The 16435-nt window shown below is 57.2% G+C and overlaps 1 protein-coding gene across 1 annotated transcript; it reads right to left on the minus strand.

The window, feature by feature from the left end:
- Positions 1-38: 38 nt before the first annotated feature.
- TMIE (transmembrane inner ear) lies at positions 39-8809 on the minus strand. The gene is made up of 4 exons (XM_065886154.1): positions 8370-8809; positions 5043-5160; positions 1647-1796; positions 39-1342 (listed from the first exon to the last, which is right to left on the minus strand). Exons 1-4 carry the CDS (start codon positions 8463-8465, stop codon positions 1242-1244), a joined length of 465 nt encoding a protein of 154 aa, XP_065742226.1. The 5' UTR covers positions 8466-8809; the 3' UTR covers positions 39-1241.
- Positions 8810-16435: the final 7626 nt, after the last annotated feature.

A 16435-nucleotide genomic window follows, 5' to 3' on the forward strand; every position in this document is an offset into this window, starting at 1 on the left:
GGGATGGGGCATCTCTGGATCATCTCAGGTCACTCAGGTATGAGAAGGCACTCAGCTTTATTTACAAATCTCTGCAGGCTGCAGAGGCAGCGTCAGCTTTGCCAGCAGCTCCCCCTGGCTCGGAAATCTCCGGTGTCTCCTTAGTCTCCAGGCCCAGGTCTGAGTACCTCAGTTGATGTTCGCTGCCATCTAGAAACCCTTCTCTGCATCTCCCCTCCCCAAGGATTCAGTCCCCAGGTCAAGTTTGAGCCTTCGCCTTCTGGCTAGCAGTGCTTCTTTTAGGCACCGTTGTTAAGAATGGAAGAGGAAGCTCTGTGCTGTTATATTCAGCACGTGGAAGGCTGGTTGCTACCTCAATCCCTAACTGCCCCCTGCGGTGATCTCCTGGGGCGCTGACACCTGCTACCACAGCTGAGCCTAGAAAGGGCCAGCAGAAAAACCCGAAGTCCCCCTTGGCTTCTCAAATTTTCCCTGGATTCCCAAGATGGGGCCCTTCTCTCTCTGGCCCACTGGCCTCAGCCTTCTGCACCCCTGCAGCCCTTAGCCCTGAGCCATGGGCCTCATGCTAGGCCCTCCAGCAGCCTCAGCTGCATCACAGCGTGTAAGACAAGTGTACCTATTGCTTAGAGCTCGGGATCTGCTATGCTGGGCATTCTGCTTCTGGTCTCCCTCTGCTCACTGCCCTGGGACAGAACCCCTGCCAGGCTTGGGGCAACCCCCTCACCACCAGAGCTGCTATCCAGCTAAGTTTGAGAACCTTCTGCTGCCCCTGCTTCCCCCAGTGACCCTCTCCCTCCTCATGGCCAGCCTGGTGTGGCCTCACATCTAGCCCATCCGGGTCAGCCAACCCCTTCCAGAAGGAAACCCACATCCCATTACCCCTTTAGCCACTGCTGTGCCTGGCAGAAGAGGGGACAGAGGCATGTATGGGTGGGTAGAGGCCACTTTGGATCTACAGAGGGACAGTGGCCCAAGACCACCTCTGCTGAGTGGCCACTTGGATGGGGTGACAGGAGTGGAGTCCAGGCTGGGAGGCAGCACACCTAGTGAAGTCATATCCTTGCCCCAGTAGGCTCTAGGACAGGGTCCTGGGCCTCAGCAACCCTCTCTGAGCAGGGAGAGGGTGTTCTGCAACCTCTATGGTCCATGTATGAGCTTGGAGTCTAAGATGTCTGGACTCTGGCCAGGACTATGAGCCCCAGGGCCAGCTAGCCCCAGCCTCCACCTCCAGGAAGCTCTCTTCATTTCTCTTCTTTCTTCTTCTTGGCCTCATTCTTCTCATCCTCCTCTACCTTGATGGCCACTGTATCCACACTGTCCTTCTTCTTCTTCTTCTTATCATCTGTGGAGCAGAGGAAAAAGGGTGCAACAGGAGTGAGACAGGGTCCCAGGGCCTGCACCAGAGCCTCCCAGTCCAGCCCTTCATTCCTTCTTCCTTCCAAACCTCTCCTACCTGCAGAATAGCTCCTTGTTTTCCCTGCCTCACTCTGACCCATTTCTTTGCTCTGGTCTCCAAAAACAGGGCTGGGTCCCCTCCCTGAACCAGGTGGAGGGGAGGAATAGGGCAACTCTGGGTGGCAGGATGGAGGAACTGGCCAGTGTGGCAGAGTCAGAGGGTGGTGGGGCTGGGGGCCAGGCCTGCTCACCTCCAGGGACTTCTGTGAGCTCGTTGAGGGGTGGCACAGTCTCTAGTTTGTCCGTGTATATCTTGGCTGCCTTTCGCTGTAGGTACCGGGCTTCAATCTCCTTCCGGGTCCGTGGCACGCGGCAGTTGAAGACACAGCAAAGAGTGATAACTACGGGGAAACAGAGCAGGCTTGGCAAGGGCCAGAGCTCAGACACCCCAGGATTGGTTCCCAAATTTCAGGCCTGTCTCCATCTACCTATGAGTGTCCCACCCAAGAGACCCTCTCAGGAGGCTCCACATTTTGACAAAACCCCTGTGGGCTCTGGGATTTTCAAAATATCTTTCCTGAGCCGGGCTGGCTTCACATAATAGGCCCACTTTCAGGAGGGCCTTGTGCTTGGTTTGTTATTCTGCTGTCACTTCCTTGAAATTCTTAATGATTTTTGAACAGAGGGGCTCACAATTTCATTTTGCACTGGCCCCGTATATTGTGTTACCAGTCCTGGTTCTGGTGGGTCTTTCTGACTAGACTGAGGGGTCCTGGAGGGCAGGCAGTGGCCTGGACCATGAGTCAAGCTACAGCCTCCTGCAGGGTGTCCTGTTCTTCTAACCCAGGCCTCTGGGCTCGTGTGCATCCTAGTTTTTCCTCCCCAGGCTCCTGAGAGCACCTCAGACCCGGGAGGACATGGCTGCATCCTCCTCAACCTCCCTGAGGACAAGCCAGGGCTGCTTCTGGCTGTGAGAGCGTGAAAGAGGACACAGACCTTGCCCCGGCGCGTTCACCTTAGACAGGGTTATTTCAGGAGTGGTTTTCTGGCTCAGGGCAGCTGTGCCCACGCAAGCTGGCCAGGGCATGGAGCTGGCCTGTCTAGGGATGGGCAGGGCAGAGCTGCCAGGACCCGGCTGGACTGAGTTTATTTTTCTAAGGCCCCTACAGTCTGACCACCTTGGCCCCAGCCTCAGGGGAGGGGATGGAGCTGCTTCCTATTATAAATCAGATGACCAGACATAACTTCCTGACAGACTCCTAGGGGCAGGAGGGCCAGGCGGACAAGTCAGGCCTATTTTGGGGACGATAGATCAGACCCATGTGGCCTGGGCTGGAGCACCCCTTGGGGTCATCTTGTGCAACCCCTTCAGCCAATGTTGTGGTCCCACTGAGTCTCCCCCAGACTCACAGAATGAAAGAAAACGAATGAGATGGTTTCAAAGCCTTTGTGGCTGAGGACAGGACTGGACTCCTGAATAAATGGATGGGGTGTCAACAGCATCCAGGAACACATGGTGGGGGGTTAGTTGTGCAAGAGTCTTAGCAGTAGGTCTGCCTTTCTTACCCAAAAACCTGGGTTCTGGTCCTCTCCAGACCCCTGTATGCCAGAGGTCCAAGGTTAGACCTCCACCCTACTGGCTTGGACCACCTCTTCCAGCTACCCCACCAGGTGTCTCCTCAGGACCATGCCCATGCTCTCTGCAAAGGCTGGAGGCCTGGGCTTTAAAGGGAGCTCAGCCACAGCTATTGGCAGTCAGAGCAGGACTCAAGCACCGCCCCTCACTCCAGGCCTGCCCCACCCAGCCTGGCCTGTTTGCTTCTCTTCAAAGAGGAGAGAAACAAAGTTCCTTGGATCGAGTTCCAGGCCCAGGCAGGGGCTTGGGATAGGAGTCCCCAGGCTGGAGGGGACCCCGAAGAGGTACCCCATCCAACTCCAGCTCTCTCCACAAGGTTCTGGGGGTGATGCTCCACAAACAGCTGTACCACCTAGGCCCAAGCAGACAGGGAAGTGGGAAAGATGTTTCCTCCCCAGGAGATGGCGTTCCCTACTCCCTAGAGCCCTGCATAGAGGGTAACAAATGCTAAACTGTTGCTCAGAGGCCTTTGGGACTATCCCTTACCTTTCTCTAGGAAATGGGTTTAGGAGTGGAAGTCAGTCTGTGTGGTTGAGGTCCAAGTGCCTTTTTGGGCCTGACACTGCAACTTTCCTATGTGGCCCCAGGTACTTCTACCATCTAGGGCCAAGCAGAGCCCTGGAGAAACCATTGTGTGTCTTGAGGCCCCATGGTGCCCTCATCCCTGCTTCTTGGGGTACCCCAGAGCTGCTCCTTGGACCTGCACCCTGGATTGCTCCTGTGGCCCCTGCAGGGCAGATACCTCCCCCAACCCTGCCTCTTGGTACTGGGGGTTATTCCCCTCTCTGGACACCTGAGCTGGGGCTGCAGTCACAGCTGTTTTTCTGGGGGGCCTCCACTCAGAAGCCTGACTGATCATTGGCCGTGGCTAGGAACAAAATGCAGGCTCTTGCTCCCACTCCAGCCGGGAAGACATGGGGGCGTGGAAGGGCACTTCTGGTGCCAGGAGAAGCACATGCAAATTAGAGGTCCTTGTCTCCCCTGGAGCCCCCGCACCTGGATGGGCCCTTGTGATCAGCCCTGCCCCCAGGATAGCTTCAACTAGAACTTAAATGCTCCTTTAGCCCCTGACCCGGGTGCACTCAGTAAACGTCTTATGGGGGTTATCTGAGACCTGTGTGGAGGCCATTTCCTTGCACCTCTGCCCACACTGTACCTCTGTCTGTAATGCCTTTCCAGCTGCCTAACACAAAACCACTCATCCATCCTACCAATCTACAGCTTGGAGGACTCTCTCTTCGCTGGGGGAGTGTGTTTTCTTTCTCTTTACTGCCTGTGCCCCACTCCTCCCTTTGGCCTGTAGGAACCTCTGTCAGACTCTGCTGTGTACCCTGGCGGCCTCTGCCGTCCAGTCGGCGTTTCTCGGCCCCCTTTTCCCCAACTCCAGACCCCAACTCTGGAAGGACAACTGAAGGGAGCATGCCAAACCGGCTTCTGTTGCGACTTCGCATCAAGCAACTCCCAGGTCCAAGAGAAGAGGGGGTCTCCTGCTTTTGACTGAGGTAGGTGAGTCATTCCAGGGAAATGGTATTTGACAGTGCAGGGTTTGCAGCCTGGGAGCCACGTTTGCTGGGTGTCTGGGGAGCCTTTGGGCTGAGCTGCAGCCAAGGGTGGCCTTGCTGGGGCCCCTGGGTGTGGGTGTTTTAAGCTGGCCAAACTGCAGAAAAAGCATGAGGAGGCCAACGATAGGGAAAAATGACACGTCTTCGTCCTGGTTCAGTGGAGTCCCCTGTAATTACCATAATTGCCGTGTGGCTGCATCGCCGGTCGGGCAGAATACTTCAGGTCACCACCGGCCTGTCAGCCCTCCACAGGGACTTTGTGTGGATCAGGAGGTGCCAGAAACCACAGCGGGCCTCCTGTGGGCGCCTGGCCTGCCTGCACTGCCCGGAATTGCTGCTCTGAGCCCCTGGGGGTGGAGCGGGGGCGTGGAGGGGTGATGAGGCGGTGCCGGGCTCCCGCTGTGTTGTGGCAGCGGCAGGGGGCGGTGATGGGGGGAGCAGCTACTCACTGATGGACAACACGAAGAGCGAGAAGATGCCCACCACGTGCCACAGGCGCATATCCCAGAACACCACCGTTTCCTTGGTCAGCGGGGGCGGCTTGGGCTTGGGTGGGGCCGTGCTGGGCTGTGGGTCAGGAGAGAGTGGAATGAGCCAGGCAGAGGCCAGGGGCTGGGACGGGGCCGAGAGAGGCCCAGGTCTCAGCAAGCACTCACTCAGTCCAAACATTTCAGAATCTCCTAGAATCAAGTGTCTTAGACATTCATAAACAATGCCTCAGACCTTGGGAAGTTCCAGATTTAGAACGGGAAGAGGGTAAAGCCCCAGAACCATGGAGCTGGGAACTTGGAGTGCAAGGGTTGATGCTTGAGGAAACCAAAGCCCAAGGGGCAAAGGTGGATGGCTTGTCCCAGTCAGGTTCAAGGGCCCTTCTCTCCTCCTGCTCTGGCCCTGGGCTCCTCCACACTGGCAGATGGGGTCTCAGGACCAAGGCCAGAGACAAGGCGAGTCCTGTCCTGTGGGACTTTGTTCACACGTACCTCCAGTGTGGGGTGGGGTGTGGAACTGAAGTCAGGGCTCCGTGACTCTGTTACTTGACCAGGACTCCCACCAGGTGGCCTCAGCAGTCACCTGTCCTACCTGAGTCACCGCCTCTGACCAGAAGGCTAGGCGAGAATCCTCACGAAACGGGTCTAGATAATTTGTCTGAAATGCAGTAGCGACACCTGGAGGCCAAAAGCTGTAAGCACGGCTGGAGCAATCGTGAGCAGAGCACAGCGCGCCACTTCCCACCTTCCCAGTAGGATACCACCCTGTCCTGGGAGTCTGAGGGGACATGGCCCTGCTCTGGTGGGTGGGAGCAAGACCTATGCGTGACCTGTGGGGCTGAGAGGGATATGACCCTATCTCTGTCACCAAGTTTGGCTGAGGGGTGTGTATGGGGGTTAGTACTTGGAGGGAGAGGGGATCCTGGGGCATCTGTGCAGTGCCTTGTCCCCTGATTAACCAAATAAGGACAGACATGAGGAGTCTCTTCCAGCTCTCTGGGAAGGAAAAGCAACCCGCAGCTCAACCATCTGTCCAGTCTTTCCTCTGGTCCATAAGCATGGATGGGGCACCTACCAAAAGCCAGGTACTTCTTCATCTAATGGACACCACCCTTCAGCATGTATTGGGGACACTTGGAGAGGATCAGCAACCTGTCCCAGGTAACCCAGAGGATCTGTGTGCCCAGGAGTGGTACATGATTCCTGGCTCTTTTCTCTTAACCAAGGCAAACTGGGGTAGGAGACTTCTTTTCTCTAGGCCTCGGTTTCTCCATCTGAGTGGGATGGTTCCAGCAGTCTCTGGGAAGCTCTCTACACAACCTGAGTGGTAAAACTGACAAGATATCCTTCCTCAGCATCATCCCAGGGGCCTGGACCCATTTGCGGGCTCAGATACATGTCTGTGGGGTCTGGCCCATGTGTGTGGGGTTGGGGCACACATATGGGGTTAGGGCTGGGCACTGTGTGTATAGGGCACGTGCGGTTGGATACACATGCATGTGGTTGGGCACCCATTTGTAGAGTCAGGGCCAAGGTCTGGGCAGTGGCAGGGTTCCCTGAAACTAAGGCTCAGTGTGTTGGCCCAGTTGGGTTGTATAACTGGAAGATTCTGAGGGCCACGGTAAAGATCTCAGATTCAGAGCCTGGGCAGCCATGAGCTCACTTCTTACACATTCTTGTTCCAGCTTTGTTCAAGACACCCTGATAGGGGTCTTGGGTAGAGGGAAATAGGTAACAGTTGGGCATCTCCTTGTGGGCACTGCTAGGGGTCTGAACTCAAGCTTGGAGGCCTGGCCTCCAACAGAACCTCACAGGCTGATGGAGGGTGATGCCTGTGGGTGGGGTGGGTGGTGCCATGGACCCTAGCCCTGCTCATCTTTCTGGTGCTTCCCTGGATCGCCTGGACTCAGCCAGGGCCTCGTTCAGGCTGTAGGCAGATGGCAGGCAGATGGACTTGAAATGCAGTTTCCCTTGATGGGCTGGGAGAAGATGTTTTCCTGGGGGCTGAGGGAAGAATCCTTGGCTCAGAAGGGAGTTGACCCCCACGCTCAGGCTTCTCCTATACCCAGACCAGCTCAGTTTCTGCGCCTGAGGCCTCAGGGCAGCTGGTGAGGGGACCAAGTACACTCCATGGGGCTCAAGCCAGCCTGGCTCCCCTTACAGGGACACTAGAGCTGACATCTGACTCCAGCCCAGCCTTCTGATCACACCCCCTGGTCAGCAGCAGGAACAGGGGGTGCAGGGCTCTGTCTCCATGTACCTCAGACCCACCAGTTCAGGGCTGTGTCCCCTCAGACCCCACGGAACAAGTGCCCTGTTCTCCCTCTCCCATCTTGTCCCCCAGCACCTGCCCCTTGAGGGCTCTCCTGGGTGCTTGGCTGTCTCTTACACTTCTGTTTCCCTGCTGTCTCCACTCTGCCACTGCCTGCAAGGCTCTGACCCCACTCCTCCCTTGTCCTGCCTCTTGGGCCTTCTCCCTCCAGCCTAATGCTCCAGAATTTTGGGTCTGGTCAGCCTCTTTGACTCCCCTTCGTGACTTAGCAGGAATGGGGTACAGAGGGGCCAGCCAAGGAGGCTGCAGATGGCCCCCACCCTTCCCTCCCTGGCCCCAGCCAGGCTCCTGGCCAACCCCCCAGCCGTCCTCTTAACCTCTTCCTGGGCGATCTTAGCAGCTCCTTACAGTTCTCCCAACTGTGTGCCCTCTTCTGACTTATTCTCCTTCCAAACCAGGACTCATGACTCTTGCCCACTCAGAAATGTTTGCTAGCTCCCAGTTATCACCAGGACCAAGTGAGACCCTGAGTCCTTGGGCCCTGCCCTGCTTGCCCCTCCCCTCCAGGGCCTAGTGTGCAGCATGGAGTCTAACTCAACACATGGCTGCTCTAGGAAGGATGTCCTCACCCTCCTGCCTCCCACCCACCACCTTCGACCTCACTAGACCAAAGATTAGAATAGGGGCTGAGTGTCCCCCATCAGACACACGCTGATGCCCAGCTGTATCTCCAATCAGACCGGGAATCCCTAAGGTCAGGGTGAGTCTCCCCCATCAGAATAATGTTCCTGAAATCAGAGGCTGTACCCTCCCATCCGACCAAGGACACTAAGATTGGGGGCTGGGTCTCTTCCACAGCCTGGAAGCACTTGGGCTAGAGCTGTGTCTCCCCATTAAGTCAGGTCCTCTAGGGCAAGAGGAAGGGAAAAATCAGCTCCTGGTCAGAAAGGCGCCCCCCAACCCTCTGCCTGGAGGGTGACAGCCACCCCGAGCCCCTCCGCGCCGCCCCGCCTCACCTCCACCAGCTGCCCGGCGACCCCCGCGAGGCAAACCCCCAGGGCGGCGCCGCCCAGCGCCCAGAGCGGCCCCGCGCCTAGCCGCTGCCCCGCCATCTTCGCGCGCTCCGCGCAGCTCGGCAGCAGGTCAAGGGGAGCCGAGGGATGCCTGCCGGGCCGCCTTGGCTCGGTGACTAACCCCCGGGCCAGCCGGCGCTCGGCGGTGGCGATCTGGTCTCAGGCAGGCTGCGAGTGGGCATCATTTATTCATTGTCGGTGTCTGGTTCCCGTGCTGCCCGCTCCCACACCACTCTGGGTGGAGAGCCCGCCCCTCTCCGGAGATCACACTCCAGACTCCGCACTCCCCTAACCCGGCCGAGACCGACATAGGGCCGGGAGTGGGTGGGAGGGAGGACAGGATGGGGTCAGGTCCTTGAACAACAGGTCCCACCTTCACTTCCCCACTCCGGCCTCAGTTTATTCATTTGGGACAAAAGGGAGGGGCTGGAATCTGCTGATCTAGGAGGCCCTTCCCATTCTGACGTTCTGAATTTGAAAAGCTGTACTGGACCCAGATTGGGGGTGTTGGGAATGGCATGGCAGGCAGGTTGCCATGGTGACAGGTGCTCGGGGATATCCTGGGCTTTCTGGGCTGGCTTCCTGCCCAGAGGCAGCTCTGGTCACCCTGGACACCAGAGCAGAGGGGAGGGAGAGGGGGAACGGGATGGCATGGTCAGAGTAGCCAGCTGCGGGTGTGATGGAAGGTTCCTGAAGGAGCCAGCATCTGTGACCCCACAGGACAGGGTGGGCTCCCCCTGGAAGGGCTGGAGGACCATGTTCTGTTTCTGATTGATCCTCAGCCTCTGTCCCAGCCTGAGCTCTTGACTCTCACTCCAGTCTGAGCCATGACCCTGACCTCACACTGAACCTGGCCCACACTGCACTCTGGTCCTGACCTCAGAGTGAGCCTTGACAACCCAGGGACTGAGGGAGGGAGGCTCGGAGGAGCTGTGGAGACCTGGGGAGGACTTTGGAAGAGGAGTGGGGAGGCCTGCGATAGGGAGACTCCTCTGATCCATCCTCCCCCTCTCTCCTTTCCTTCCTTCCTTCCATTATTATTAATCTGAGAAGCAGCCCAGGTGTTGGACCCCTGCATTCCTCATCACCAAGGGCACCAGTGGAGACCTGTGCAGGCTGGGGTGCTTTGGGCCTTGGGCCTGCCCTCAGAACTGGGGACCCTGTAGATCCAGAGTCTTTTGCGGCTCCTGCCTGGTGGTGCCATAGATAGGCAAGGACCAAGGCAGGCTGCAGCAGAGAGGAGAAGGCCAGCTGCGGATACCTACAGGGGTCAGGACTAGGAGATGACAGGGCAGGCAGGAAAATGAGAAAACCACTGGCAAAGGACAGCTGGTCCATCGAGAAGACCCTTGACAGTGGGTGGCAAAGTCTGGGGACTGGGTCGGCTGGGCCACCCCACATTCCCCAGGCTTGCCCTTGTCAGGCAAACAAGAATTTCACTGAAGCCCAAATCACTTGCTGCAGCTCTCTGCCCACCATTTTTTCAGGCCATCTGTTAGGAAAGCCACACTGACCAGCCAGGGAGGTCACCCTTGGGACAATGGGGTCAGAGAAGCCTTGGCTGGACTGGGCTGAGGTTAGTGAGCCTGACAGTGGTCTTGAGTAAACCATTACTCCTCTCTGCTTTGATGTCCTCATCTATGGAATGCAGAGGGCAAGACTCTCATCACAGAGCTGATGGGAGGATTATATGATCTAACAATTATGGGAGTGATGAGTACAAGCTGGCTCTCCTTGATGGGACAGCTCAGCCCAGGAGGGGAGGGTGTCGTTGCTTCTTTCCATCCAAAAGGTAGGGAAAGCCCAGTGAAGAAATCTGAAAGGGAACACAATCATGTGTGTCCGCAGTGTCCCCTGATATGGCCTCTGCTCCAAGTGTGCTTTACCTCTCAGCAGGCTGTTGAACACAGCTGAAATGTCACTGTATGCTATTTATCATATACCTTTTTCCCAGAGCTTTTACCCAATACAACATCCTAGATCCCCACATCCCCCACACACAGTGTCAATACTGTCACGCAGGCTTTGGAGTCAAACTGGCTTAAAATAACAAGATGGCCCAAAAAGCTTAGTGCAGTTTTAAGCTTTAATAACCTCAGAAGTATAAAACTGCAAACTTACAAGAGACACCCTTTGAAAGTTTAATTATTTAAATTTCCTTTTTTGCCCTTTGGAGATGGCAAAACTTGACAGAAAAAAATTAAAGTTATCCAAAATTCACGATGAAATTAGCATAAAGAAAATATAAGGAATGAAACTTTCAAATTATGTTTCTTGTAAATTTGTAGTTTTATACTTTATAACTTCTGAAGTTATTAAAGCTGAAAATGGAGACTTATGGGTCATGGTCATATTGATAGCTGTGAGCTCTTAGTGGGCTACTGAACCGCTCCAAGCTTCAATTCCTCATCTGTAAAATGGGTATAACTACAGTATCATGGCACCTGCACATTACAGGCCTTCAGTAAATGCAAGTCGTTATGATTATTGCCGTCACTGTTGTTAAAGGCAGTGTGAAATTACATTGTATGAAACCCAACTATACTTGGTTCAATCAGTTCCTTATTCTCGAATATTTGCGTGTTTCCAGTTTTCCAGTGTTAAACACCATAGTGAGAGGGACACTGAAAGCTAAAGCCTTTTCCACCTTTTTATTCCTCCCCCTGTTTACTTGTGAAGAATTGAGGCCCAGAGAGGGGTTGTGTCCTACCTAAGGTCACTCAGGAACTGGGGCCTCAAACTCAGTTTTCAGCTCCTAACCCAGAGCTCTGCTCACTGTCCAGTACTGTTTCTACTTCTTATGAGGGTCCCCATATATTCCTGCACCCCACTCCCAGTTGGGCCCATCAGGTCTGGGGTGGCGGAGCTCTGGACACCCATGCTCTCCAGCCTGGCTTCCCTGGAAGACAGTGTTCCCTCCATGCATGGTGGCATGAACGCTGGCCTGCAGAATCCTGTTTGTCCCTTGTGTATTATTTTTAGCTCCTTTGGGTTTCCTGTAGGGATCCAGTCCAGCCTCCAGGGCCTCTGGGCTGGAAGCTGTGGGCAGAGTCATTTGGCAGGGGCCAGGGGACCCTGTGGACATTCTCTTCTGGAGCCTGAAACCCCAGAGCTCAAGGTTCAGCTCTGGGGAAGCAGGGGGTAGGGAGTGAGGATCCCCCTAGTCACAGAGCCAGGCTGAGATCCAGTGCATCTTGGACTCAGCCTGGGCTGGGGTTGGGGGCTGGCTGGCCTAGGCCTGTGACACAGTGGCTGGGGCCTGTTGGGAGCTGGCAGTCTCTGACCTTGTTGGCCTCGGGCCTGGCCCAGAATAGCTCTGGGGCTGAGCTGGGCCTGGGTGAGACCTGTGTGTTCATCAGTATGTGTTTATGTCCCAGGGCACTCAAGTACGTGGGAATACACATGCACTCTGCACTGGCCTCTCTGCATGCCTGGGTCTCTCAGTGCGCATTCCATGGAGCAGTGTGTGAGTCTGCACACATGCACATGTACAGAGCTGCCACCCAAGTTATGCAATATGGAGGCCCCGCCAGTGGGTTCAATAGCAGATGGGTCCATGTGACACAGGTAAGTGTACACACCACCATATTCCTGTGACTGTGGAGTCATGTATGTGTGCAGGGGGTGTAGGAGAGGTCCAGGTGGGTGTGTGCACATCTGTGGTGGGGTTGGGTAAGGGCCCTGGGCTGTACTGCAGGGGGTCAAGGGCAAGTGGACGAAGTGAAGGCTGTCTTTTGGGCACTACCGGGCACTACAAATTACCAACAACGCTGGGAGAGAGGCTGGGCAGGTCTTGCCCCATTTATCAGGTGTAAAACTGGGCTTGGCAATGGCTGTGACGCTACCCAGTGAGTGGGGAATGAGTGAGGGAAGACCAGCCCTCAGCCTTCCAATTCCCCTAGATGTGGCTGAACAGGAAATCTAGGCTCTGGGGAGGAAGTCAACAAGGCGCTTCTCTTCCTGCTTGAGCCCAGGCAGCACTGCCTTCCCTCAGCTACAGGTACAGATAAGGAAACTGAGGCCCAGAGAGGGGGAAGGGCTGGCCCAGAGACACCCAGCACAAGATTAGATCACTCCTGCTCAGGGCCTGGCCTGCCTGCCCTGTTTGTTGCCAAGTGGTGGGACCATACGCTCCTGGATCACCTTGCTCTCTCCACCTGTGGCTATGGCCACTCTTCAGCACTTGGTCCTTCCTCCCATGGCCCAGAGACCTCTTGTCTGCCCACCGCAATGTGCCAGGCCACTCACAAACCCGCCAAGACCCTGCTCATCTGTGAAGGAATGCTTGCAACCCACCATGTACTCCACTGGAGATCTCTCTTCAGCCTGGCAGGACGGGGCATGCCTCCCACCAGCTCAGACTTGAGTAGAGCATTGGTGGGCCATCCTTTCTGCATTTCCACTGCCTGTCTCGGGATGGGGCCTCTCTGCCTCAGTGTTGTCAGCCGTGAAAGGGGCAGTGACGTGGGTCATTCCCTGGAATCCGCGTGCCTCAGTAAGTGAATGGAGAACCGGAGGCAGGCAGCAGACTCCTTTGTTACAGGCTTGAATCGTGGGCCTTCCCCCTGCCGGGAGGTCCGCTGGAACAAGGCTTCCCCGCCACCTTTGCCAAGGTCGCAGGCCCTGGCGCGCAGACAACCGCTGGCTTCACGCTCTACTGGGCCATGTTGAGACTCAGGAGTGCGGGCAGGGGACTTCCCCAAGGTCACTCAGGAGTGGCCACGGACACCCTGCCCACCGCGGGTAGCCTCGGTTTACCCTACTCTCGGCCACAGGTTTCATGAACCCACCTGGTGCTCCTCTTGTGCCGGCCCCTGTGACTGGTGCGGGCGGAGGAAGGTCACCGGGCTGCACCTAGGCCCGCAGGGAGTCAGAATGAGGGCGGAGGGGAGGGGAGGGGAGGGGGATTGGAAAAGACCCCGCCGGGACAAGGAAACCAAGACTGCTTCCTAGACACACCCAGGCTCTCCTGGGCGTGAGCAAGAGCGTGTGCGTGTGTGTGTTGGGGGGAGCGAGGGGCGGGTCAAGCTCCCACCTCCTCTCCTCCTTCTCCCAGCCCCCCACTGTGTCCCAGGAGACTTCAGACCCCGAAAGACTGCAGACTGAGACTTCAGGAGAGCCCTAGTGCACGGGGCAGATGGACGCCAAGCCCCGCCTACTTCCAGGCAGGCCCCCGCCCTTGACTCGGAGCGGTACCCGGAGGCGAGGCGGGGACGGGGCATGGGGGTGGAGTGGCCTTCGGGGGTGGGGCCTGCAGGGGCGGGGCCGACGTGGGGCGGGCGTCCGCGAGAGAGCTACCGCGGCGGCTTTCCCGGCATGGGACCCCGCGCCGCACAGGTAAGGGAGGGCTGGAGGTCTGTCGTCTGGGGTAGAGCCCTTCTGCTCCCCGCCCCTCCTCGCTCCAGGTGGGACTTTAGTCTTCGGGCCGCCGCGCGCCGCCCCTCCACGACTCCTCGGTCCCTGGCAGCACTCACACCCGGCCCGTCCGAGTTTGTCCGAAGGTCCCTCCCTCCCGGCGGGGTTCAGCTTCGTCCTCCCTGCCCCTTGGTCACCTTGTCACCACGGGACAGCCTCCCTGGGCCCGTGCCTGACATGAGGGCAGACAAACACGTGGGCAGTGCCCAGGGGCTTGGCCTGGGCTGTGGGGCGACCCCGCGGGGCCTCAGCCAGCCTGAGAGACTGCCAGGAGGAGGTGACGCGGGCTAGTATTGCTTGCAGTGAGAAGGCATGGGCAAATGCCTGGTGGTGGGAAGTGGATCCCATGTTTGGGAAATTCCAGCGACTACGCAGGAAGAGGAAGGAAAGCTGTGAAAAAAGCGACCAGAGAGGTTGGGAAGGTGGGGGGTGGGGTCTAGGACAAGACGTCTGGAGCCACGGAAGGGCAGAGGAAGGGTGCCGGGGTAGGGTGGGGGGAGAGGCCCAGGTGGAGGCTGGGACCCGTCAGCTGTGACAGTTCAGCGCCCCCTCCCTTGGGCAGCCCCTCCCTCCTCTGCTGAGTTTGCTGGATGATCAAAGGGGGTTCCAAGGCAGCCCAGGAAAAAGCCTCCACAGCAAGCAGCACTTCCTTGCCTGTCCAGACCAGGAAATAACAGAGTGAGTACCATGACAGGGTGTGGCCCAGGGGCCTGAGGGGCCAGGCCTTGGAAGAGGCAAGGGAGAGAGGGACCCAGCATGGACAGAGGCCTAGAATGCAAGAGAGAGAAAGAGAGCGCGTGAGAGAGAGAGCAGGTCTGGCGGCTGGTTAGATTGCCGCGGGGACTGGCAGCTGACTCACCTGGACACGCCAAGACTAGCCAGTCTGTCCTCACCCCGCCCCATGGTGAACATGAAGCCTGCCTGGGAAGCCTAGGTACTTGCTGTGTGCCCTAAGGTGAGTCGCCCAGCCTTTCAGGTGAGCTTGGTGGGACTGGGAGCCAGAGGCCTGGGTCTGAGCCCTGTACATGCTCTACAGTTAGTGTCTCTGGGCCCTCCCATTCCTTTCTGGGCCTCAGTTTCCCCATATGTACATCGTGTGCAGTCTACTACTAAGGAACCTTAGAGCTGGATGGAGTGAGAGCATGAGGAAGCCATGCCCTTAACCAGAGAGGAGAGGGTTGGAGGTGGGACTCCTGCCGGGTCCCTGTGGTGTTAGGTTCAGCACCTCTTCCTCCTCCCTCGCCAGTGTACACACTCAGGCACACTCACGCCTGGCCTGGCCCCTGCCCTCACACTCTCCTCATTGCCTGCGGGATGAAGCCCCAGAACTCCCTAGCCTGGGAGCAGAGGCTCTCGGGACCAACCAGACCAGATGTCTAGCCTCAACTGCAGTCTTCTCCCCACCCGCCGTCTCACCAGCCATGTTTAACCTCTGGCCTTTCCTCTGGGCAGTGTGACTCGGTTTCCTAGGGTTAGAGATCCTTTTGGGGCCACAGACCTGGCCAGTCTGTGTTGCCAGTGTTGCCAGTTTGTGTCGGTAAGACTCATCCTCAGGGGCCCCAGGCTGCACTGAGAGATAAGGGAGACTGAAGAGCAGGTCCCCATACCCAGAGGAGCTCCCCTCCACCGGTTTATGCTTTCTAGGGAGGACTAAAATAGTTTGAAAAGCTGTGATTTAGTCAGACCTTCATTTCACAGAGGAGGTGATTGAAGCCCAGAGAAGAGCAGGGCTCTGGATAAGCTGGGGCATGGCCAGGGCCGAATAGCTGGGCAGAGGTCAGAAGGGGGTCCTGTGGGAGCTACTGAGGTGTGAGCCATGGGTCCAGGGTAAGGGAGCTTCTGCCAGCCCCATGGGGGCAAGGGGAGGAAGCCTAAAGGGGAGAGGAGTGCCCTGGGTGTGGCATTGGTTGGGGTGGGCCCCAGGTAAGTGTCGGGGATCTGATGTGCAAGGCCTCCCAACAGTGAGTTATCTGCTGCAGGTCCCCAGCTCACCCTGATCTGGTTCCTAGTCTGTACCTCCCATCCTGGCTGCACCCGCCCCCCTCCACCTTTAGCTGGTGTCCTCACCTCTCAGCTCAGACCCCGATAGACTGCCAGCTGAGGGTGGAAAGGTCACTTCCCAAAGGGTCTTTCCATTCCACCAGTTTCTGGAGATATGGGTGAGGGTCAGATGGGCCCAGGCCGCACTTGCTGTACCCCTGACTCCTTGGCTGTGTTGTCCTGGTATTCTGAGCTGACTTGGAGCAACCCTCCCCCAGTCCTCCACAGGGGGCTGGGGCTGCTGCAGGGGGCCAGCAGAAAGAGAAGCCTGCAGTTGGGTGTCCAGCCATTTCTCCTTCCTGCTTCTCCCTCCCAAGGCCTCGCCCTCCTGAAGCAACAACAGCAGGAAAGGTGGGGCAGGAATGTCCTGGGCCTGGGCCCTTGGCCAGAGTTCTGAGGCACTCATCTCACTCTGCCCCAGAGCCAATTCTCTGGGAATTGTAGGCTCTGTCAGGAGCCTGGAATGCCCTTTGGTGTCTTTGGGGTTGGGTGGGGAGGGATGAGACCCCCTCTCATTTGATCCTTTGGGTCAGTCTGTATCTCCTCATATTATG

The sequence above is a fragment of the Phocoena phocoena genome, chromosome 10, assembly GCF_963924675.1.
Source record: "Phocoena phocoena chromosome 10, mPhoPho1.1, whole genome shotgun sequence".
Taxonomy (NCBI): Eukaryota; Metazoa; Chordata; class Mammalia; order Artiodactyla; family Phocoenidae; genus Phocoena; species Phocoena phocoena.

What these genes read in the sequence shown, in the direction of transcription:
- TMIE (XM_065886154.1), bottom strand. Translation starts at nt 8,465, where the DNA reads ATGGCGGGGCAGCGGCTAGGCGCGGGGCCGCTCTGGGCGCTGGGCGGC. An exon ending in TCGCCGGGCAGCTGGTGGAG is followed by an intron (nt 5,161 to 8,369) that starts GTGAGGCGGGGC and finishes CCTGACCCACAG; the next exon opens with CCCAGCACGGCCCCACCCAA. An exon ending in GCTCACAGAAGTCCCTGGAG is followed by an intron (nt 1,343 to 1,646) that starts GTGAGCAGGCCT and finishes TCTGCTCCACAG; the next exon opens with ATGATAAGAAGAAGAAGAAG.